Source organism: Trachypithecus francoisi, unplaced genomic scaffold, assembly GCF_009764315.1.
Source record: "Trachypithecus francoisi isolate TF-2019V2 unplaced genomic scaffold, Tfra_2.0 Lachesis_group8, whole genome shotgun sequence".
NCBI classification, from domain to species: domain Eukaryota; kingdom Metazoa; phylum Chordata; class Mammalia; order Primates; family Cercopithecidae; genus Trachypithecus; species Trachypithecus francoisi.
In genome coordinates, this window is record NW_022681473.1 from 111,827,784 (window position 1) to 111,852,222 (window position 24,439).

General features: G+C 44.2%; 2 protein-coding genes across 10 annotated transcripts in view; one reads left to right on the top strand and one right to left on the bottom strand.

Annotated features, from left to right (window-relative positions):
• The window catches only part of GRAMD1B (GRAM domain containing 1B), a 284,882-nt gene that overhangs the window by 142,743 nt on the left and 117,700 nt on the right, over positions 1-24,439 (top strand). The window lies entirely within an intron of this gene.
• On the bottom strand, positions 338-14,397 carry LOC117080515 (60S ribosomal protein L36-like). Its single transcript, XM_033205620.1, has 2 exons — positions 14,360-14,397; positions 338-726 (listed from the first exon to the last, which is right to left on the bottom strand). The coding sequence occupies exons 1-2, from the start codon at positions 14,395-14,397 to the stop codon at positions 384-386; spliced, it is 381 nt and encodes a 126-aa protein (XP_033061511.1). The 3' UTR covers positions 338-383.

Genomic DNA, 24,439 nt, shown 5'->3' on the forward strand with positions numbered 1-24,439 from the left:
GGTGGCTCACACCTGTAATACCAGCACTTTGGGAGACTGAAATGGGTGGATCACCTGAGGTCAGGAGTTAGAGACCAGCCTGACCAATATGGTGAAACCCCATTTCTACTAAAAATACAAAAATTAGCTAGGTGTGATGGCTGGCGCCTGTAGTCCCAGCTACTCAGGAGGCTGAGACAGGAGAACTTCTTGAACCCGGTAGGCAGAGGTTGCAGTGAGCTGAGATGGCGCCACTGCACTCCAGCCTGGGCGACAGAGCGAGACTCCCTCTGAAGGGAAAATAAAAGAAGTGCTATTTAATTGTGTGTGTGTGTGTGTGTGTGTGTGTGTGTGTGTGTGTGTCAAGCTGTTCTTTATTTCAGGGAGAAGCCAGGGGAGGGGGCTCAGTCTTTCTTGGCAGCAGCTTTCCTCATAGCGGCTAATACCTTGCTCAGCTCCTCCCGCTTCCTCTTGGCGCAGATGTGCGTCCCCACCCTTTTCTTGATAAACTTGAGGGCCCGTTTGTCCTTGGAGACCTTCATGGTGCGCCGCTCGTACGGGGCAAAGCTACACACCTCCCGAATCATGTCCCCCACGAACTTGGTGTGTTTCGTCAGACGCCCGCGGTGGCGGCTGTGCCTGGGCTTGCTCACGTTCTTGGTCACCTTGTGGCCCTTGTTGAGGCCCACGGCCACAGGGTAGCATAGAGCCACGGCTGCTGCTCTCCAGTGGCGGCCCTGGCGGAAGCTTTTTTTTTTTTTGAGACGAACTCTCACTCTGTTACACAGGTTGGAGTACAGTGGTACGATCCTGGCTCACTGCAACCTCTGCCTCCTGGGTTCAAGTGATTCTCATGCCTCAACCTCCCGAGTAGCTGGGATTACAGGCATGTGCCACCACCTCTGGCTAATTTTTTTGTTTTTAGTAGAGATGACATTTCGCCATGTTGCCCAGACTGGTCTTGAACTCGTGACCTCAAGTGATCTGCCTGCCTTGGCCTACCAAAGTGCTGGGATTACAGGCGTGAGCCACCATGCCCAGACTTTATTTTATTTTATTTTATTTTATTTTATTTTAATTGAGACAGAATCTTACTCTGTTGCCCAAGCTGGAGTGCAGTGGCACAATCTCAGCTCACTGCACCCTCTGCCTCCTGAATTCAATTCTTATGCCTCAGCCTCCTAAGCAGCTGGGATTACAGACATGTACCACCATGCTCAGCTAATTTTTGTATTTTTAGTAGAGATGGGGTTTCACCATGTTGGCCAGGCTGTCCTTGAAATTCTGGCCTCATGTGATCCACCTGCCTCAGCCTCCCAAAGTGCTGGGATTACAGATGTGAGCCACTGTGCCCACCCAGAAATGCTACTGATTTCTGTGTGTATGTTGATTTTGTATCCTGCAACTTTTACTGAATTTATCAGTTCTAATAGTTTTTTTTTTTTTTTTTTGAGTCTTTAGGTTATTCCAAATATAAGATCATATAATCTGCAAACAAGGATAATTTGATTTCTTCCTTTCCAGTTCGGATGTCCTTTATTTCTATCACTTGTTGTAGCTAGGACTTCCAGTTCTGTGTTGAATAACAGTGGTGAAAGTGAGCATCCTTGTCATGTTCCAGATCTTAGAGGAAAGGCTTTCTCTAAGTCAGCTCTCATTCAGTATGATACTAGCTTTGGGTCTGTTTGTATATGGCTTTTTTATGTTGAGGAATGTTCCCTCTATATGCAGTTCTTTGAGGGTTTCTATCATGAAGCATTGTTAAATTTTATTAGATACTTTTTCAGAATCAATTAAAAGGATCATATGGGTTTTGTCCTCCATTCTATTGATATGATGTATCGCTTTGATTTGCGTATGTTGATTGAACCATCCTTACGTATGTGGGATAAATCCCACTTGGTCATGATGAATGATCTTTTTAATATATTGTTGAATTCAGTTTGCAGGTATTTTGTTGAGCATTTTTGCATCTGTATTTACCGGGGCTATTGGCCAATGGTTTTCTTTTTTTGATATGTCTTTGTCTGGTTTTGAAATCGTTAATACTGGCCTTGTAGAATGAATTTGGAAGTATTCCCTCCTCCTCTATTTTTTGGAATACTTTGAGTAGGATTGGTATTAGTTCTAGAATTCAGCAGTGAAACCATCAGGTCCCAGCCTTCTCTTTTTACCGGGAGACTTTTTATTATGTCTTTTTTTTTTTTTTTTTTTTTGAGACGGAGTCTCGCACTGTTGCCCAGGCTGGACTGACTGCAGTGGCCGGATATCAGCTCACTGCAAGCTCCGCCTCCCAGGTTCACGCCGTTCTCCTGCCTCAGCCTCCCAAGTAGGTGGAACTACAGGTGCCCGCCACCTCGGCTGGCTAATTTTTTGTATTTTTTTTTTAGTAGAGATGGGGTTTCACCGGGTTAGCCAGGATGGTCTTGATCTCCTGACCTCGTGATCCGCCCGTCTCAGCCTCCCAAAGGGCTGGGATTATGTCTTTGATCTCATTACTTGTTATTGGTCTGTTCGGGTTTTGGATTTCTTCATGATCCAAGCTTATGTTTATGTGCCTAGGAATTTTTCTGTTTCCTCTAGATTTTCCAATTTGTTGGCATACCGTTGCTCATAGTAGCCACTAATGATCACTTGAATATTGGTGGTATGATCCTTTACATTCCAACAATGTCAGTTGTAATGTCTCCTTTTTCTTCTCTGATTTTATTTATTTAGGTCTCTCTTTTTTTCTAAGTTACTCTGGCTAAAAGTTTGTCAATTTTGTTTTACTTTTCAAAAAGCCAACTTTTTGCTTCATTGATCTTTTGTATTGTTTTCTTTGTTTTAATTTCATTTATTTCTGCTCCCATCTTTATTATTTCTTCTAATTTTGGGTTTGGTTTGCTCTTGCTTTTCTAGCTCTTTAAGATGCATTGTTAGGTTATTTATTTGAATTTTTTTCCATGTAGACACTTTTTTAGCTATCAGCTTCCTTCTTAGTACTGCTTTCACTGTATCTTGAAGATTTTGATATATTGTGTTTCCTTTATCATTTGTTTCAAGAAATTTTTCAGTTTCCTCCCTAATTTCTTCATTGGCTCACTGATCATTCAGGAGCCTATTAATTTCCATGTGTTTGTGTATTTTCCAAAAATCTTGTTATTGATTTCTAGTTTTATTCCATTGTGGTCAGAGAAAATGTTTGATATTATTTCAGATTTTTAATGTTTTAAGACTTGTTTTGTGACCTAACATATAATCTGTCTTTGAGAATGATCCATGTGCTGAGGAGAAGAATGTGTATTCTGCAGCTGTTAGATGAGATGTTCTATAAATATCTATTAGGTCTATTTGGTCTAAAGTGCATATTAAGTCCAATGTTTCTTTGTTGATTTTCTGTCTGGAAGATCTGTCTGATGCTGAAAGTGGGGTATCAAAGTCTCCAGCTATTATTATATTGAAGTCTGTCACTCTCATTAGCTGTAATAATGTTTGCTTTATATATCTGGGTACTCTAGTGTTGGGTGCATATATATTTACAATTTGTTATATCCTCTTGCCGAATTGACCCCTTTATCATTATATACTGACCTTCTTTGTGTCTTCTTGCAGTGTTTGTCTTGAAATCTATTTTGTGGCCGGGCGCGGTGGCTCAAGCCTGTAATCCCAGCACTTTGGGAGGCCGAGACGGGCGGATCATGAGGTCAGGAGATCGAGACCATCCTGGCTAACACGGTGAAACCCCGTCTCTACTAAAAAATACAAAAAACTAGCCGGGCGAGGTGGCGGGCGCCTGTAGTCCCAGCTACTCAGGAGGCTGAGGCAGGAGAATGGCGCGAACCCAGGAGGCGGAGCTTGCAGTGAGCTGAGATCCGGCCACTGCACTCCAGCCCGGGCGACAGAGCAAGACTCCGTCTCAAAAAAAAAAAAAGAAAAGAAAGAAATCTATTTTGTCTGGTATAAGTATAGCTACTGCTCTTCTTTGGTTTCCATTGGCATGGACTATCTTTTTTCATCATTTTATTGTCAATCTACGTGTATCTTTAGGTAAAATGTGTTTCTTGTAGGCAACAGATCATTCTATCTTATTTTTCATCCATTCAGCCACTCTGCGTTTTTTGATTGGAGAGTTTAGTTCATTTACATTCAATGTTATTATTGATACATAAAGAGTTAACTCTTGCCATTTTGTTGTTTTCTGGTTGTTTTGCAGTCTTCTCTTTCTTCTTTCTTTCCTTCCTATCTTCCTTTTAGTGAAGATGATTGTCTCTGGCGTGATTTAATTTCTTGTTTTTTATTTTTTGTGCATCGATTGTGTGTTTTTTTGATTTGAGGTCACTATGAGGCTTGCAAATACTATCTTATGAGCCATTATTTTAAACTGATGACAGCTTAACACTGCATAAACAAACAAACAAACAAAAACAAATAAAAACTCTACACTTTAATTTTGCTTTTTAGCTTTTTGTTGTTCTTTATGTCTTATTGTACTTTCTGCGTCTTGAAAAGTTGCCATAGATATTATTTTTGATTGGTTCATCATTTAGTCTTTCCATGGAAGATAAGAGTACATTATACAACACAATTGTATAAGTGTTATTCTGTTTTTCTGTGTACTGTTACGTGTGAGTTTTGTACCTTTAGATGATTTCTTTTTGCTCTTTAACTTCCTTTTCTTTCAGATTAAAGAACTCCCTTTAGCATTTCTTATAGGACAGGTCTGGAGTTGATGAAATCCCTCAGCTTTTGTTTGTCTGGGAAGGTCTTTATTTCTCTTTTATGCTTAAAGGTTATTTTCACCAGACGTACTATTCTAGGGTAAAAGATTTTTTTCCTTCAGCCCTTTAAATATGCCATGTCACTTTTTCCTAGCTTGTTTTCACTGAGGTTTGCACTGAGAAATTTGCTGCCAGATGTATTGGAGTTCAATTGAATGTTATTTGTTTCTTTTCTCTTGCTGCTTTTAGGATCGTTTTTTTAAATCCTTGACCTTTGGGAATTTGATTACTAAATGCCTAAGGTAGTCTTCTTTAGGTTAACTCTGCTTGGTGCTCTATAACCTTCTTGTACTTGAATATTGATATTTTTTCTCTAGGTTTGAGAAGTTCTGATATCATCCCTTTGAGTAAACTTTCTACCCCATCTCTTTCTTTAAGGCTAGTAACTCTTAGATTTACCCTTTTGAGGCTATTTTCTAGATCTCGTAGGCATGCTTCATTGTTTTTTATTCTTTTATCTCCTCTAACTGTATTTTCGTATTTCATATAGTTTGTCTTCTAGCTCACCAATTCTTTCTTCTGCTTGACCAGTTCTGCTATTAAGAGGTTCTGATGCATTCTTCAGCATGCTAATTGCATTTTCCATCTCTAGAATTTCTGCTTGATTCATTTTAATAAGTTCAATCTCTTTGTTAAATTTATCTGATAGAATTCTGAATTCCTTCTCTGTGTTATCTTAAATTTATGAATTTCCTCAAAACAGCTATTTTGAATTCTCTGTCTGAAAAGTCACATATCTCTATTTCTCCAAGACTGGTCCTTGGTGCCTTATTTAGTTCATTCGATGAGATCATGTTTTCCTAGATGTGGTGTTGATGCTTGTAGATATTCTTCGTTGTCTGTGCATTGAAGAGTTAGGCATTTAGGGTAGTCTTCACAGTCTTGGCTTGTTTGTGCTTATTCTTTTTGTGAAGGCTTTTCAGTTGTTGGAAGGCATTTGGCCCCAAAACTCAATAATGTTGTGGTTCTTGCCTACTCATGGAAGTGCCACTTTGGTGGTCTTGGATAACATCGAGAAGAATTCTCTGTATTGCCATGCAGAGACTCTTGTTCTCTTCCCTTACTTTCTTCCAAACAAATGCAGTTTCTTGCTGTGGTTAGCCTCCTGGAACTGACAGTAGGGAAAGAGAAGCACCCCCTGGCCACCACCATGGGGACTGCACTGGTTCAGACCTGGGGCCAGCACATTACTGAGTCTCACTCAAAGCCTGCTGTAACCATGACCTGGCTACCCTGTACGTTCACTCAAGATCCTAGGGCTTTACAATCAGCAGGTGACAAAGCCAGCCAGGTTTATGTGCCTCCATTCAGGGCAACAAGTTTCCCTAGGCCCCAGGTGAATCCAGAGATGCTGTCTGAGAGCCAGGATTGAAATAGGAAACCTTAGAAATTTACCTGGTGTTCTATTCTCCTGCAGCTAAGCTGGCGGCTGGGTGCGGTGGCTCATACCTGTAATCCCAGCACTTTGAGAGGCTGAGGGGGCGGATCATGAGGTCAGGAGTTTGAGACCAGCCTGGCCAACACAGTGAAAACCCATATCTACTAAAAATACAAAAATTAGCCGGGTGTGGTGGTGGGTGCCTGTAATCTCAGCTACTCAGGAGGCTGAAGCAGGAGAATCACGAACCCAGGAGGCGGAGGTTGCGGTGAGCTGAGATCTTGCCACAGCACTCCCCAGTCTGGGTGATAGAGCTAGACTCTGTCAAAAAAAAAAGAAAGAAAGAAAGAAAGAACAAACGAACGAAAGAAAGAAAGAAAAAAGTTAAGCTAAACCATAAGAAAAAGTCCCTCCCACTCTTCCCTCCCCCTTCCCAGCCAGAGGAGCCTCTCCCTGTGGCCACCACCACCCACCACCGGCCCACAGGGGTTTTTTCCAGGCCACTGCCAATGTTCACTTAAAGTCCAAAGACTTCATTCAGCTTGTGATGAATGCTGCCAGGCCTGGGACTCACCCTTCAGGGCAGTGGGCTCCCCTCTGGTCCAGAGCAGGTCCAGAAATGATGACCAAGAGCCCTGAACTGGACCTGGGGACGCCGAGAGCCTGCTTGGTGCTCTACCTCTCAGTGGCCAAGCTTGTACTCAAGGTGCAAGGCAGAGTGCCCTTTACTTTTCCCCCTGCTTTTCTCAAACTGAAGGAGCCTTTTACCATAGCCACCACAGCTGGGTTCAATGCAAAGCCTCCCAATTGCTGCATTCTCCCTCTCCCAAGTGTACAGATTCTTCTTCATGCTGCACATCCACTGCTGGAAAATAAGGGAGGGGAGGCACTGGAGATTCAAGACTGTCTTTCCTGCCCTCTTCAACGTCTCTTTCAGTTATATGAAATTAAAACCAGGTACTGTAAGTGCTTACCTGACTTTGTTTCTTACAATGGCCCTTTTTGTGTGTAGGTAGTTTAAAATTTGTTGTTCCTGTAGGGGCAATGAATTACACCGGTGTAGGCTTCTATTCAGCCATCTTGCTATGCCCTAATATTTTCTTCCTCCATATCCGTGGGTAAGTGTTCGTGTCTCCTTGATTATCAGTGTCCCACTGGTTAGACATGGTCCTGAAGCAGTGGTCTTCAGCCTTTTAATGTGATTCAGAATCACAAGAAAAGCTTATTTAATATGCAGATTCCTAGGCCCTACTCTTAGATTCTGAGTCCTGTGGACTGGGAAAGGCCTAGGAATTTGCACAGTTAACATATATCCCTAGTGATTCTGATGCAGGTGGTCTTGGACCATGCTTTGAGAAATATGCTCTTTCTCCAAAAGCATTGCTGATAAAGAAAATATAAATAAAAACACAAAATAAAGAGAAACGTGCCCCGAGCCCTGATGCCTCCTGTGATCCCACCCTGGCTAATATCTGGCACACAATTTAATAGGGCTGGGACATGGAGGGGTCTTTTGATACCTAGCTTGGTGATATGGTTTAATTGTGACCCCAAAATATATGTGTTGGAAACTCAGTCCCCATTGTAACAGTATTAAAAGGCATGGCTGATTAGGATTAGATTAGGTCATCAGGGTAGAGCCCCCATGATGGAGCTGGTGGCTTTAAAAGAAGAGGGAGAGAGACATGACCTTGCCCTCTCGCCACATGATACCCTCTGCATGTTATAACACAGGAAAAAGTCCCTCACCAGATGTGGTTCCTTCATCTTGAGAACTTCCCAACCTCCAGAACTATAAGAAATAAATTTCTTTTCTTTATAAATTAACCAGTCTGTGGTATTCTGTTATTGCAACAGAAAAAAGGGCTAAAATACCTGGGGACACAACTTCTGTGTCCCTTACCTGTCTTCTGCATAGTCCAAGAATCACCATTTGGTAGCAAGGAGAAAGGTAGGTGGAAGGGTATGTAATTAAGTTACTCATTCCATCTTATCTGCTACCAACTTTACAGGTTATTCAGTGCCTCTTTTCTTATGCTCGGGCATGTGAGCAATTAAACGCTGGCTCCATTTCTTTTTCTTTGCCATTTCTCCTTAATCTAAAGGTATAGCTTTTTCACTGAGAGGTGGAGAAACCCATTCTGACCCTGATTCAAATGGTGGTGGGGTGGGGAGATGGGCTGTGGGAGTGCAGGTTGTTTGAGTGCACCCCCCACTTCCCCACACAAAAGCTCCCTTGTGTCTTTTATGTGAGCATGATGGGCGAATTAGTCAGTTGAATTTGGAATTGGAATTTTGAAACTCTTTGTTTGGTTGACTTTTGAAACTCCACTACAAACTTGCTGTGGGATCCACACGGGGAGCAATTTCTCCCACTCATCTTTTTTTCCCTTTAGAAGTGAAACAGATCTGTTATCTGTGTTTCCTTTTTCTGGGCATCTTAAATGATGGATTGGTTCAACTGGCTGAGAGTTATCCTTGTAAATAAGGGTATTTTGGCTGGACGCAGTGGCTCACACCTGTAATCCCAGCACTTTGGGAGGCCGAGGCAGGCAGATCACTTGAGGTTCCAGACCATCCTGGCCAACATGATGAAACCCCGTCTCTACTAAAAATAGAAAAAATAGCCGGGCATGGTGGTACATGCCTGTAGTCCCAGCTGCTTGGGAGGCTGAGGCAGGAGAATCGCTTGAACCCAGGAGGCAGAGGCTGCAGTAAGCCAGGATCATACCACTGCAGTCCAGCCTTAGGTGACAGAGCAAGACTCCATCTCAAAATAACTAACTAAATAAATAAATACCAACAGTTGTGACCCTTAAGCAGAGACTCAAGAAGTCCGATGCTCTATACTCTCCTAATCCATACATTCCTTCTTCAGTACCTGTATCAAATGGTGATATGCTTGTATGTGATTCACTTCCACAATGGGAAATTTGCTAAAATTAATTGGAGTCTTTTTAAGTGAAGACATTGATAACTATAGGAAGCTTTCACCAATCTACAAATGTGACCAGTAAATCCAAGAAAATGCAGAGTGTCTGTGTACTTTGTGGAGGAGCAATATTTGTGTTCTAAGGTAATAATAATGGTATTATTATTAAAATAATAATAGATACCTTGATACCTTTTTTATTTTTGGAGACAGAGTCTCTTGTGTCACCCAGGCTGGAGTGCAGTGGCGTGATCTCGGCTTACTGCAACCTCTGTCTCCCGGGGTTCAAGTGATTCTCCCACTTCATCCTCCCGAGTAGCTGGGACTACAGGCACACGCCCCCACTCCTGGCTAATTTTTGTATTTTTTGTAGAGACAAGGTTTCATCATCTTGGCCAAGCTGATCTCAAACTCCTGGCCTCAAGTGATCTACCCACCTTGGTCTCCCAAAGTGCTGGGATTATAGTCGTGAGCCACCGTGCCTGGCAATGGATGCCATTTTGAGAGCATATTATATGCTTAACACTGTGCTTTTCCTATGCTATCTTATTATAGAAACTCTGAAAGGGAAATTACTATTATACTCATCTTCTAGATGAGGCTTAGATTGTCCACTGTGAGAGCTTGTTAGTAGCATAGGTAGGATTCAATTCCAGAGCTCAAGTTCTTTTTTGTTTGTTTGTTTATTTTTATTTATTTTATTTTTTGAGACAGAGTCTACTCTGTTGTTTACTCTTGAGATCCCATGGCTGACCGGAGGCTGTGGCTTTCTGCCTCTTCCCATCATCGTGAGAAAGTATTATAAAGAATATTGCTAACCTGAGAAGAGATCAAAATTCAAAATGTGAAGGATGGCCCATGAGAAGTCAGGGATTGTTTGTACTGTCATTGCGAACCCTTGTGTGATAAGCTCTGAAGTCCTCTGCAGCCTGGGGACAGGACGTTTGTGAACATTGGTACAGGCGTAGGAGTGAGCTTCTAGGGCAGGGCATGGTAGCCTTATGCAGTCATGATCCTTTCCATTTTTGAAGCACTTATACAACTTTGTCATCTGAAAGCACAGTGCAAGGGACCAGCTGCTGACTGGAGGTGGTGCGATTGTGCCTGGAGATGGTAGGTAAGGGAAGGAGCTGTATAACCAGACCAGAGCTAGCTTTGCATTGGCACCAAGTGCAGGTGGCTTGGAGGGCTGAGGGAACTCATGTAGTCCCCATTGTTCTTAAACCCCCACCCATACCCCTAAGATAGTAATTATAAAGACAAGATTATTTTAGTTAACATTGATTGACTGTGCCTATTATGTGTCAGTTACTGCATTTTCATTTAAATTTCACCTTTTTTTTTTGAGATGGAGTTTCGCTCTGTCACCCAGGCTGGAGTGCAATGGCACAATCTCGGCTCACTGCAACCTCTGCCTCCCGTGTGCAAGCCATGCTCCTGCCTCAGCCTCCCAAGTAGCTGGGAGGACAGGCACGTGCCACCACCACACCTGGTTAATTTTGTACTTTTAGTAGAGACAGGGTTTCACCATGTTGGTCAGGCTGGTCTCAAACTCCTGACCTCAGGTGATCTGCCCTCCTTGGCCTCCCAAAGTGCTGGGATTATAGGTGTGAGCCACCGCGCCCAGCCAAATTTTACCATTTTTTAGTTACTGCGTTTTCACTTAAATGTTACCATTTTTCTATGAAATAGTATTATTATGACCTCCATTTTATAGATAAGAAAACTGAAGCTTAGAGAAGTTTTATAAATTACATAATATCAAGCAGCTATTAAATAATGTGCTAGAGTTCGAACTGGGAAATTTGACTCCAGATTTCAGTCACTGTGCTACACTGTCCTGTCCAGTTGTAGAGGCTGAGGCCGAGGTAATGTCACTCATGTTTCTGTTGCTTGTTGCGGGGGTGGTCTCAGGAATTGCTAGCAGCTAAGGGAGGTGGATTTCCCTTGGCCTATCATGTTTTTCCCTGAGAAATTCAGGCATAGAACAGCACTGGAACCCGCCAAGGCCTTCAGTCTTGGACAAGGTATGAGCTTCCCTAAGCAAGCCACCATGGGAGGCTGACAGCTTCCACTTTGTCCAGCCTGCAAGGATTTGTATTCTGAGAGTCCTTACTCTCTTTTCTTGATGTCTCCCTCATAGCTGAGTGTGCGGTACTAGAGATGACTGACCCCAAAGGCTTAGCTATTTCCTTTTCTCCTCCTGTGTTCCTCCCTCCTTATCTTGACTGCTTCAGAAACTTCCGCCTCAAGCGCTCATACAACAACCTGACTTCTACAAAGAGCAGTGCAGCTTGGCAAGACCAATTCAGACTTGACCTTTGCAGCAGTGACTCCCGTTGTGCTAATTTGTCTTATGCCAGGCAGCTTCTCTCCATTCACAGCTCCTCTCTGTTTCACCTCTCTCCTCCCACTTCCAACCAGATCAGTTTCTCTGATTTTCTTTTTTGAGACAAGATATCACTCTGTTGCCCAGGCTGGAGTGCCATGGTGCAATCCTGGCTCACTGCAACCTTCGCCTACCGTGTTTAAGCGATTCTCGTGCTTTAGCCTCTGGAGTAGCTGGGATCACAGGCATGCACCACCACGCCCAGCTAATTTTTGTATTTTTAGTAGAGGTGGGGTTTCACCATGTTGGCCAGGCTGGTCTCAAACTCCTGACCTCAAGTGATCCTCCAGCCTTGGCCTCCCAAAGTGCTGGAATTACAGGCTTGAGCCACTGTGCCCAACTAGTTCTCTAATTTTCTTTATGACTTTTCTTTTATTTCCATGTCGACTCTTATTGTTTGTGATGACGTTTTTCTACCACTCTCCAAAAGCCCCTCTTAATGTCGGATACCTCGTTCGGCAAGTATCTTCTGTTATATTTCCTTATTCCTCTTTTTCTGTCTTTTCCTTATTTTAGTGACTGTCTCACCTCTCTGTTTCAATGTCTTTAAAAATATATAAATTTTTGGCCAGGCGCGGTGGCTCACGCCTGTAATCCCTGCACTTTGGGAGGCCGAGGTGGGCGGATCATAAGGTCAGGAGATTGAGACCATCCTGGCTAACACCGTGGGAAACCCCATCTCTTCTAAACAGTACAAAAAATTAGCAGGGCATGGTGGCAGGCGCCTGTAGTCCCAGCCACTCGGGAAGCTGAGGCAGGAGAACGGCGTGAACCCGGGAGGTAGAGCTTGCAGTGAGCCGAGATGGCACCACTGCACTCCAGCCTGGGCAACAGAGCGAGACTCTGTCTCAAAAAATAAAAAATAAAAACAAACAAACAAATAAATAAATAAATAATTTTTTTTTGTAGAGATGGGAGGCTCTCGCTCTGTTGTCCAGGGTGGTCCTGAACTCCTGGCCTCAAGTGATTCTTCCCCCTTAACCTCCCCAAGTGCTGGGATTACAGACATGAGCCATCATGCCCAGCTTGTTTTGATGTCTTTGTTCACCTAAAACAGCAGGTGGGTTTGACTGCTGTCCACTCTACCTCTACCGTCATCAATTCTGTGGAGGATATAAAATTTCCTGCTCTGGGGTAAGAGGTCACATGGATTAGGGGAAGACAGGTGGTAAACCACTGAATGAAAAACAAACACCTAACTTTTAGGTTATATTTACTATGTGCCAGACACAACTCTAATCCCTTTACATATGTTATCTCAGTTAATCTTTGTAACAGCCTATGACTTGAATAATATTATTATCCCTGTCTGATAGATGAGGAAGTGGGGGCATACAGGGCTAAGTAACTTGCTCAAGATTCACAGATGGTGGGTGAGTGGTCGAGTCAGAATTCAAGCTGAAACTCTTCCTCATGCTCAGCTGCCTCTAGGAGTTGATGGTTAACAAAAGAAAAGGCACTGAAGCAGATACACATCCTCATGGAACACAGACACACTGCCCTCTTTCTCTTTCACTCTCCCTCTCTTTCTTCCTTCCTCTTTCTTTCTCTCCCTCTCTTCTGTCTAGATAACCTGTCATCTACGTATACAGGGAGCATCTACATCTAGTCACCTCTCAAGGTCTTCCTTATTTCAAGTCCCTTGTAGTTCTGTAAATCTCTTTCTGTTTCATCACCATCTTTTCAGTTTACAATCAGCACCCAGACTCTCGAAAGAAGGGATTTCACCTCTTTGGCAAAAGCATCTGATCTGTATTTATAGGCTTAGGACAGGCAGAGAGATCAAGCCGCACACTCCTTAAGCAAGGCAAACATGGCCGCAGCACTGCCTGTCACTCAGAACTACATGTCCCAGAGTGCAGCGGGGGAGGTTGATGTGACCAGGGTTTGAAACAGCCTCACTCAGTTTCCTTGCAGCTCCACCTCCCAAGAGGCAGCTGCCATGGAGGCTCTTCCTAAAGAAGCAGGTGCAATGTCCAACCTTGGAGTTGTCTTTAGGGAACTTGGTGCATGTACGTCCCGCAACCCCTTCACCCACACCCCTGCCAGAACTCATTCCAGCCTCTTTTCAAAAGCATCTGTTTTTTTTGTTTTTTTTGTTTTTTTCCTGTCTCTCTTTGATTTGGTGTATAAGTACAGTGATTAAGGAGTTAGGAAGTAATACCCAAGGTAAAGCAATTAGTAGAGATAATTGCCCTAGAGAGAGAATGATATTATAAAGAGGCATTTCTTTCTGTATTTCATTAAATATTAGGCAAAATGAAATGAGCCTAAGTTGCAGAAGAGGGAGCTTCTGGTCTGTAGTTCAAAAAGCAAAAAACAAATGCATACAGTAGAGAAACTAGTTATCTTAGGAATAATTATTTAGATCAAGTCCTTTCTGGTTAGTAGCAGCAGAGGTAGGGATTCAGTTGGTTTTATTTAGACAGCCTGCATTAGAACCCCTCCCCCTCTCCCCGACCCTGTTTTCTCTTTCATTCTCTTTTCTTTCTGGAGTTTTCTTTGACTCTGGGACTTCTCCCCACTCTCATTAAAGCCTAGGACCCTCGCCTGCCTCCTGCCCAGCCCCAACTTCTAGGTTGTCTGCTCTGCAGTTAACAGCACTCTTCCTCCTACTTTAAGTTCAGACGTATGAATCGCTGTGTAATATACATGTGGTGCTTCTGAAGCCTTCTGCACATGTTCACCATCCAGGGCTGTATCACAGTTCTTTAAAAACTAAGTCAGTAAATGCTTTTGGTCATTCAGGTGACTGGGTGGACCCCCATTAACATGGATCCGATTTCTGTGTGATTTTGATATAATAGAACATCCGTCTCCATGGATACTAGCCTTCTGCTCTCCATGTGTTTGTACATTTGACTATCAGCCCAGGAACAAAGAGGATGGCAGCCCTCAGCAAGAGCCAGAAGAAATGTTACAGGCCTCTGGGCAGAGAAGATGACATGTAGATTGGCATGGCCCGCACACTTTTGGTTTGTGGTGGGGGTATGATTGATTACCTCTACTGCAGTGCTAGCAAAGCCTCATGGCTTTTCAAGTTTATTATATTCAAGACCATGGTCTAGGGCTTATAGAAACCAGGCAGTAGGCTAAAGGAATCCATCTGTTGGCCTAAATTCCACTACCGTCATCCTCAACCTTTTTTAAATTAGTGTAGAATGGAATATGAATGGGAGAAGTGTTGAATTCTGTTTATTGTGGCTGGAAAAAAAAACATGTTCCTCTAACAGGAGGTGTACCTGTATCAGGATATACATCCTTCCCCCTAACCTCAATTTAAATCAGAGTAGTTAAATTAAAATAAGGTGAACATGAGTAAATTCATTTAGATAAATACTTTTTATTTAAAAGCAATTTTCACTGTTCATAGGACATAGGAGATTTGTTTAAATGTATATACCAACCTCTGAATAGTCCCAAGATTTTTTCTTAATGTTTAATAATGCATTTTTTATAATTTACCATCTTCAATTTAAAAAAAGGCCACAAAGGGAAGTGTCAAATTGAGGTTTTATATTCTCTACCAAACTATAGTAACAGGGAGCAGGACTCGGGTGCAGATTGAGGAAGAAAATGTTAAGAGGTAGGAAATTTGGTATTATGATGTTTAGTGGAAAGGGATTTGGACTTAGTGAATATGGGGTTGAGTCTCAGTTCTGCTCTCCTGACTGTGTGACGTTGGACAAGTCACTTAGAGTCTCTGAATCTCAGTTTAGTTATCTTTAAAATGGGGGAAACAGTCTTGACCTGACAGGGTTCTCAGTATCCAAGGAGGTAATGGATTTGGAAATGATCTTCTATTTTCTGCTGCTATAACAGAACACCACAGGCTGAGGAATTGATAAAGAAGTGAAGTTTATTTAGCTTCTGGTTTTGGAGGCTGGGGAGTCCAAAAGCGTAACACCAGCATCTGGGGAAGGCCTACATGCTGAGTTACCCCATGGCAGAAGGGCAAGAGAGTGCCTTAGACAGGAAGAAAGTCAGTTGATCTCATCCTTTTATTGGGAGCCCACTCTTATGATAACTAACTTACTTTCAGGATAACTGAGTCAAACCATCCATGAGGGCCACTCTCATGACCTAATTACCTCTTAAAGTTTCTACCTCTTAATACTATACTGTTACAGTGGCCATTAAATTTCAACATGAGTTTTGGAAGACACATTCAAACAATAACAGAAATGCATTGTAAATTATGGAGCACTATATAAACGGGAATTGTCACAACTATTGTTCCTGTAGTTAAGCCAGACCTGTGGGCACAACACTGTGTGTTGTCAGTGTTATCAATTTTTTTTTTTTTTTTGAGACGGAGTCTTGCTCTGTTGCCCATGCTGGAGTGCAGTGGCTGGATCTCAGCTCACTGCAAGCTCCGCACTCCCATGTTTACGTCATTCTCCTGCCTCAGCCTCCCGTGTAGCTGGGACTGCAGGCGCCCACCACCTCGCCCGGCTAGTTTTTTATAATTTTTAGTAGAGGCGAGGTTTCACCGTGTTAGCCAGGATGGTCTCGATCTCCTGACCTCGTGATAGCCGCCCGTCTCGGCCTCCCAAAGTGCTGGGATTACAGGCTTGAGCCACCGCGCCCGTCTAGTGTTATCAATTTTTTGGAAAACTCTTTTCTAGTCTATATTGATCTACCTGATTGAGTTGTTTGGTTATAAAGTCAGACTTGAACAGAAGCAAGGTAATAAATGATCACACAATCATAATCATTGCCTTCTTTTTTTTTTTTTTTTTGACACAGTTTTGCTGTTTTTGCCCAGGCTGGAGTGCAATGGCATGGTCTTGACTCACCGCAAGCCTCTGCCTACTTGGTTCAAGTGATTCTCCTGCCTCAGCCTCCCAAGTAGCTGGGACTACAGGTGTGCACCACCTTGACTGGCTAATTTGTATTTTTAGTAGAGACGGGTTTTTATTATGTTGGCCAGGCTGGTCTCGAACTCCAGACCTCAGGTGATCTGCCTACCTCAGCCTCCCAAAGTGCTGGGATTACAGGTGTGAGCCACTGTGCCTAGCTGTGCCTTCTTTTTTAAATTATATTTTACTCTATCTAACACTTGCTTTGTTGTTGTTGTTTTTTTTCTGTGGTCTGGGGGCTGGATTGGGAGTAGGTGTGGGGGAGTAAATAAGGAGTAGGTGTGGGGGAGTAAATAAGGAGTAGGTGTGGGGGAGTAAATAAGGAGTAGGTGTGGGGGAGTAAATAAGGAGGGGTCATTTTTCTCTGAGGATCTCACCATTTCTGAGGGTAAAGTCTACATGGAAATGAGCACTGGGAGACTGACATCCTTGTTTTGACCCTTTAGCCTTTTATCTGGGCCTTAGTTTCCTCATCTGCAAAATGGGAACTGAAGCTGTAAGGTCCCATTCACTTGTAACCTTTTGTAGATGTGAGATAACAAGCATGAAGGAACCAATGTCCTTAACAGGAGAAAGGTTAGCATGTTTCAGGGGCTGCTACAGGGGAGCTGATGGGGGAAAATGATAGGAGGGAGGTACTTGGAGATGCCTCAGGAAGGACATGGGTGTTTTTCCATAGATTATTCTTTCTGATTGGGAGAAATATCTTTAAATATTTGGATGGGTTTATTTTCATGTTTTTGTCAGGAAGATCAGTGGCTCACCAGAGCATACACCCCGTTTCCTCACCAGTTTCTAGGAGCCTTGCTCTGTCGTATGGATGCCAGCTCTGGCACTGCAAACACACACAGTGAATATATGTCCTGTGTTTTAAGAAGAATCCTTGCAGTGTCTTGGGAATGTGAGCAGCCTGCTCCTCTCTTCCCAATAGAGGCTGAGATACTCTGATCCCCTTCTCCAGGGCTCCCCTCATGGATGAAGCTTATCCCAGGTTGACCGAGTAAAGTGGGCCAGAGAGGAAGCTGTAGTCACTGCAAGCGAGCGGCCTGTCCCTGCTGGGCAGGAAACCTAGAGTGATGAATGGGGCTGGATGAAGTCATCCTGCTCCTCCAATCAGACTGCTCGGAGAGAGCCAGGGGCCTCTGCAGATCCAGCCAGGCTGCCGGCTGCTCTCATGTACCTTTAGACAGAGGCTGTGAGTCTCTGGGAGTGGAGTGGGGGTGTGTGAACCGCCCGCTCCTGGCTCCTGTGTAGGCCTCAGTCAGTCTGAATGTTATTGCAAGGTGAGTGGCTTCACCGGGCGAATTTCTCTCCTTTTGCATTCTCCACCTTGCCGTGCCAGGCTCCGGCTTTGTGGCTCCGGCACTTCCTTGCACAGCACCTTTCTGCTTCCAGCCGAGTGCCTGCACCTTCTTGAGGTTCTCACACCCGCCTGCCCCCCACCAGCCGCTGACCTTCTCCCTTCCTGCTCCCCCCAGCTCTTGCTCATTACCTGCCAGCTGGCCTCTTCCCACATGCCCCCCTCATCCTGACCTGTGGGTACCAGTTGGCGGGGTGATGGGAGGGCAGGCCTCCATCTTTGTGCCCTCTCCCTTTCAACAGGGGGAGCCTGGGAAGACCCACACTTCGCTCCTGGGAAGAAGTACCAGGCCAGGGGAGGTGCCCCCTGACTCAGCCTCCTGGGTGTCTGTGGAACACAGACAGGAGACAGGGCCCCCCTACTTGGTGTGGACCTCCAGACTCTGACCTCTTACCCGGAAACTGAGGAAGTCCCAGGGGGGCCAGAGAGTAGAAATAGGTGTCTTATTTTCCCCAGCCTTCCAGAGGGGTGGTTTGTTCTCCCTGGGTGGACGTTTGTGACTCTGCCTTTTCTCTCTGGATGGTGCCGCTGCTCCTTAGGCCAAGCAGAGATCATGGAGCCGGCTGACATGGCGACAGCAAAGGTAGGATGGAAATGCTGCCGGCCGCACTGTGCGTAAGTGGCTTCGCTTGGCGAGTTCTGCCTTTGGTTCACTTTTCTCTCTCCTCCTCTCCCTCAGCCCGCCACTCGTGAGCATCCAGGGGCTGTGTCAGAGTGGAGGGAAATGTTGTGAGCACCAAGACCTCAGGAGAGGCGAGAAGGTGCCAGGTCCTACAAAGCACACGCCCCACCGTGGTGTGCTTGGAAGTCAGAGTGGGTGGATGAGGGGTGCAGGGTGGAGGGTGGAGGTATCTGTAGCTTTCATCTGCGCTCACTTATATGTCCCTCTTTTTCTTTAGTCTTGCCCTATTTTTTGTTTCTCTTTATCCTGTCTTTTTTTCAGTTATGCCTCTCTTTTACTTTCTCTCTCTCTGTCTTCTTCCTCTACTTCTTCTCTGCGCTGCATTCCATTTGTGCAACCTCCACACTTTCTTTTTACCTTCTGTCTGCTTCTCTTTTCCTTCTCCCTGTTGTATAAGGAATGGGTGGGGTTGGTGCGGGCTGGACCGTCTTAAAAGCAGAGACTGCCTCTCATCCTGCAGCAGACGTTGGCCTTGGGATTGGAGAGGAGTTTGTATGTGAGTGGCAGATGCTGCTGCTGTCCCCGCCCACTGCTCGCCGGATGCCCCAATGGCAGTGTGGGCCTGGGCACCTCCAGGGAATGGGGCCTGGGTGCTGTGCTGCTCGAACTCTGTGGGCACGCTAGAGGGCGTTCCTGAGATAGCCTTCAAATCTCTCCTGGCTCCTGCTTGCAATTTGAAATTTGCTTTTCTGTGTATTTTTCCAAACAAGGAGTTAGAGCGATTGGGAGTGGATGGGGGCATCTAAGGAGGCTCAGTCTGTGCAGCCCCAACCCCAGCTCCAGTGTGCAGGGAGAGATGTGTAATCCTTCCTGAATATCTCAGCCTTTCATTTGGGAGCCTTGCTTTTTGGCCAGATGGCAGGGTCTCCTTTCTCTCAGAGATGGAAGACTGGACAAGGTTCAGACTTCTGGAGCAGGTTGAGTACCCTGTGTTGTATATGGAGGAGAGAATGAGAGAGGACGCCCAAGCGGCAAGTCTGTTGCCAGCATGAACTGGCAGGAATGTGTTACAGTGGTTAGGACGTGTCTCTGGGAATCATAGAACTTGGTTTTCTGCTCCTCCCAGCCCTGCAGGCTGTGTGATCAGATCCAAGTCACTTAACTTCTCTGGACTTCTATCTCCTGGTCTGCACAAAGGTGAAAATGACACACATCTGTTGTTTTAATCAGTTTAGGTCTGTCAGATTCTCAGTTTTCTTAGAAAGGAGTCAGAGAGAGCAAACTAAACGAGAACAGGTCTCCCTGGACCCATTCCCTCCTCTGTCTCCCCTTCCTCTCTCTTTTTCTTTCTTCCACAAACATCTGAATAGCCCCTTTGAATATGGAGTGTTGAAAGTGCTTGTACTACCTTGACAGTGGGCGGTGGCGGCCGTGGAAGCAGGCATCTGCAACTGTGTTTGGATCCAAAACAATGTGCTGCAAGCAGTTTGCTAGATGGTGGGAATGCTGCTGTCTGTCTTCACCAGGGCCTTGCAAACCCTCTAGTGAACTAGCTCTTGAAGTTGTAGGTGGTTTGTTATCAACCAGCTGGCTCTCAGGAGATAGTGGTGGCGAGTGCTCTGGAAAAGGGTGTGGTCTGGGGATGATGGGGATTTATTCTGTGGTTAGTTTGGAAAGGTCTGTTTCGTTTGTATTTGCATATGGAGGCAGAAACAGCCTGATTTTACTTAGGCCCTTGCTTTCCCTTAGTCCAGATTGCACATGATCTAAGCAAGTATAGCATCAGATGTTAGAGTTGGATCATTCTGTTTTATTTTTGCAAAAAATAAAACATTAGCCCGGTGTGGTGGCATGCACCTGTAGTCCCAGCTACTGAGGAGGCTGAGGCTTTTACTTGCAGAACCTTGACCAACAGAGAATCTGATTGGCTAACAGAAACTGATGTCATTTCACAGCAGCATTGTGAATCTTTTTTTTTAAACTTCTCTAATCCAGACCCTTTGGAAGTTTACCTCAGGCATTTTCAATCTGTGCCTGTGAACCCCTCAGGGCTCTGGCTGGATTTTAGGAGAGGGTCCACGAGCCCTCCTTGTTGGTAGGCAGAATTTTGTATCTCGGTACATTTTTCTGGGGAGAGTATTCTTGACTTTCATCAGCGCCCCAGAAGGCTTATTACTCAAAAAAGTTTAAGAACTTTTAACTGATCAAGATGCTCCCATAAAGAGCCTATTTCTGTAGCCTAGGTACGAAGCCCAGGTACAAGAGGAACTTACATATTACGGCCAATGTCCTGGAATCTCTGATCATGCATAAAAGCAGTTTGTAAGTAATTTACATACAATTTGAATATCACTTTTTAAATGTCTAAATACATGAAAAATGCATCTCCCTCATCTCAGACTTCCCCTTTTATTTCTGAGATACTATTCCCAGAATCTCTCCTAACCGCAATGTACTGGCTTAAATTACCCTGGAATGAAATAGCTTTTGGTGGAGGTGTGGTCAGTCTTGATGACAACATTCCTTATTAGACTGTTCAGTTCCTGGAGTAGAGCTTTTAGAGGTGTGACTTCACTTTCTGGAGGCTGGATTTTGAGGTTCTATTACTCCACTGTATTGTCATAGTACTACTCGTTGTTTTTTTTTTCTTTTTAAGGTTGCACTGCAGACTAGTGCCATCTGATAACCTGACTTGACTGTGTTAAGATATGTAGATGATGTAGATGATGAATTGTTACTGAGAGTTTTTCTTTCTTTCTTTCTTTTTCTTTCTTTTCTTTTCTTTCTTTTTATCTTTCTTTCTTTCTCTCTCTCTCTCTTTCTTTCTTTCCCTCCCTCCCTCCCTCCCTCCCTTACTCCCTCCTTTCCTTCCTTCCCTCCCTCCCTCCTTCTTTCCTCTCTCTCTCTCCTTTCTTCCTTTCTTCCTTTCTTTCCTTTCTTTCCTTCTTGACAGGGTCTCCGTTGCCCAGGCTGGAGTGCAGTGGTGCGATCATAGCTCATTGCAACGTCAACTTCTTTGGCTCAAGTGATCCTCCTGCCTCCGCCTCCTGAGTAGCTGGGACTACAGGTGCATGCCACCACACCTGGCTAATTTTTTATTTTTTGTAGAAATGGAGTCTCACTATGTTGCCCAGGCTGGTCTCGAACTCCTGGGCTCAAGCAATTCTCCCACCTTGGCCTCCCAAAGTGCTGGGATTGCAGGCTTGAGCCACTGTGCTTGGCAAGAGTTTCTGTCTTAACTTTGAGAAAAGAGGTTAGGGAGCATTAATGAACCCATTCGTTCACCAGATGTTTATTAAATGCTGACTGTACGCCAGTGGAGAGAGTTCAGTGTCTAGAGTTTAGAGACGGGTAGCTCACAGTCACTGTGAAGAGATGGTCATGGGTCTTTGCGGGAGACAGACGAGTAAACAAAGTATGGCAACACAAGGTAATAGGTTCAAAATCAGAGAAGCCAGAATAATTACTTGACTGGACAGTTCATGAAGGGCTTTGTAAAGAAAGTGACATTTTATCTGAGACCTGAAGCGTGGGTGGGAATTTATCAGGTGGACAAGAGAGGAAAGATGTGGCTGTGATTTGGAGTTGGACACGTCTAGGTTCAAATGCTGACCCTGTTGCTTTCTGGCTCTGTGAACTCAAGTGAGTTATCTTGGCCTTCCCTGGTCTCAGTTTCCTCATTTGTCCAGAGGTCACTATCAATACACTGGGATTGTCATGAGGATTAAATGCAATGCCTTAGGATTAATGCCTGGCACACTGCAGATAGTCACTGAATGGTGGTCATGGGTGCAGAGATCTGTTAGAGAACAGTAGACCCGGGATGGACATGGCAGGGTCCAGGGCATGACAAGTAGCTTGGCAGGACTGGTGCTTCGGATGCATGTGGAAGACAAGAGGCAGATGTCAAAACCAGAAACAGAAACAGGGAGCTGAAACGCTGTGAAAGCTCGTGCAGTGCCGAGATTGCATAGACACTGCGAACAGCTGAAGGACTTCAAGGTACCATCAGGTTTGCTTTTGAGAAGGTACTCTACTCTGGCTCCGAGGTAGACAAGTAAGATAATTGCCTCGTTTTGCTCCATCTCTGAGAAGTTTTTTTTATACATCTATCTCTCCCCACTAGACTGTGAGCTCCTTGACGACTGGGATTGTGTGTTTTGTTTCTTAATTCACAGAAACCCTAGCACTTAGCATTTTACTTGGCAAATGATAGATGCTCAATAAATATCTGGTGAATGAACAAATAGGAGAGGGTAACTGCAACTACAAACCTAAAGGTAAGAATTGAAAGGCGGATGAATGCTGACAGCAAGAAGCACACTCTAGTCATATTTCAGGTGCTAGAATTGACATGATGTAGTTCCTAATTAAATGCGAGATGGAAGAGGAGGAGTCTAGGGTGAATTGTTGGTTTCTGACTGGGTGACTTGGAGCTGGTGATGTGATTTGAGATCGATACAGGAGGTCAGAGTTGGGAGGAGACTGTGAGACAGTGAGGAGTTTCCTTTATTCATGATGGCTCTGAACTGCCTGTGAGATATCTAGGTGAAGTTGTTCAGGAACAGTGAGAAACTTGTGTCTGAGGTTAGGGAGTGGTACTGGTTGAGCATCTCAGATCTGAAAATCTGAAATGAGAAATGCTCCCAAACCTGAGACGTACTGAGTGCCAACATGCCGTTCAAAGAAAATACTCATCAGAGCATTTCAGACTTCAGATTTGACTATGTATCCTGCAAATATTCCAAAATCCAAAAAAAATCAGATGCCCCATCACAACAGTTGAGAGGCAGAGGCTCTCCTTATAGGGTGAGGTCTTAGAACGGAGAGCCTTCTTCACAGGGGAGTCTGAACTTCTGGATTTTGTGGAGAGACTGAAAAACATTGGCAGACCAGCAAAGAATTACCAGTTATTTATTTTACCTATGAAAGCTAGCAACTAAGCTAAAATATAGAACTACCACCACTATGTATATGTATATTTAAAGAATATTGAAACCCAAAATTTAGAAGGTCACGCTGTCAATATATTCAAACTTTTTTCTTTCTCTCTTTATTTCTTTCTCTTTCTTTTTCTTTCTCTTTCTTTTTCTTTCTCTTTCCTTCTCCCCTTCCCTCCTCCCTCCCTCCCTCCTTCCCTCTCTCTCTCTCTCTCTCTCTCTCCTCTCTCTCTCTCTTTCCTTCCTTCCTCCTTTCTTTCTCTTCAGACAGTCTTGCTCTGTCTCCCAGGCTGGAGTGCAGTGGCACGATCTCAGCTCATTGCAACCTCCGCCTCCTGGGCTCCAGCAATTCTCCTACCTCAGCCTCCCATGTAGCTGGGACCACAGGTATGCAACACCACGCCCAGCTAATTTTTGTATTTTTAGTAGAGGTGAGGGTTTCACCATGTTGCCCAGTCTAGTCTCAAACTCCTGAGCTCAAGTGATCTGCCCACCTTGGCCTCCCGAAGTGCCAGGATTACAGGTGTGAGCCCCTGCACCCAGCCAACATATTTAACCTTTTGGTGTTTACCACATTGTCCTAATTTTTCTCAATTCATTACCACTCCATGTAAAAACCCCATCATGGTACACACCAGCACACAAATGCCACTGGATCATCAAAGGTAGTTAGTGGCTCAGTGCATGGAAGAGCGTTTACTGAATAGTGCTGGTCACAAAATGGATAGAAGCTGAACCCTTTGGTCTACTCATGATATGCCAGTCTCATGTCTGTTGTGATGTTGAGAGAAGGTAGTGGGTATCTGTGCCTGAAACAACTTAAAGCTTCCCCTGCCCTAACCTTAGAGCACTGTTGAGAAAATGTCCCGATGACGAAATGAAACTGTTTAAAATTGAACTCATTAGATGCTCCATCCAAGTAAACCTGTATTTATTGGCAGTGATAGTAGCAATATGTTCCGAAGGCACTATTTCTGGACACCTCTCATGCAAATAGGAAGCTCTTGTCTCCATAAAGGATGATGACAAATATTGGATCCTTTTTTTGGCTCTTTTGTGTTAATACCAGACTAGTCAAGAAATATCACGAACAGACAATGTAAGTCAGCTGAGACTATTCACCGTTACTTGTCTGTTGATTTAAAAAAGTTGGTATAATGATTACAAACCTATGTTCGTTTTGGAAAACAGAGATAATATGTCCTTCTGATTAGATA

Coding starts and splice junctions, on each gene's coding strand:
- LOC117080515 (XM_033205620.1), bottom strand. CDS start 14,397: ATGCCAATCTACATGTCATCTTCTCTGCCCAGAGGCCT. Junction 727..14,359: donor TCTTCTCTGCCCAGAGGCCT/GTAACATTTCTT, acceptor AAAAAAAAAAAG/CTTCCGCCAGGGCCGCCACT.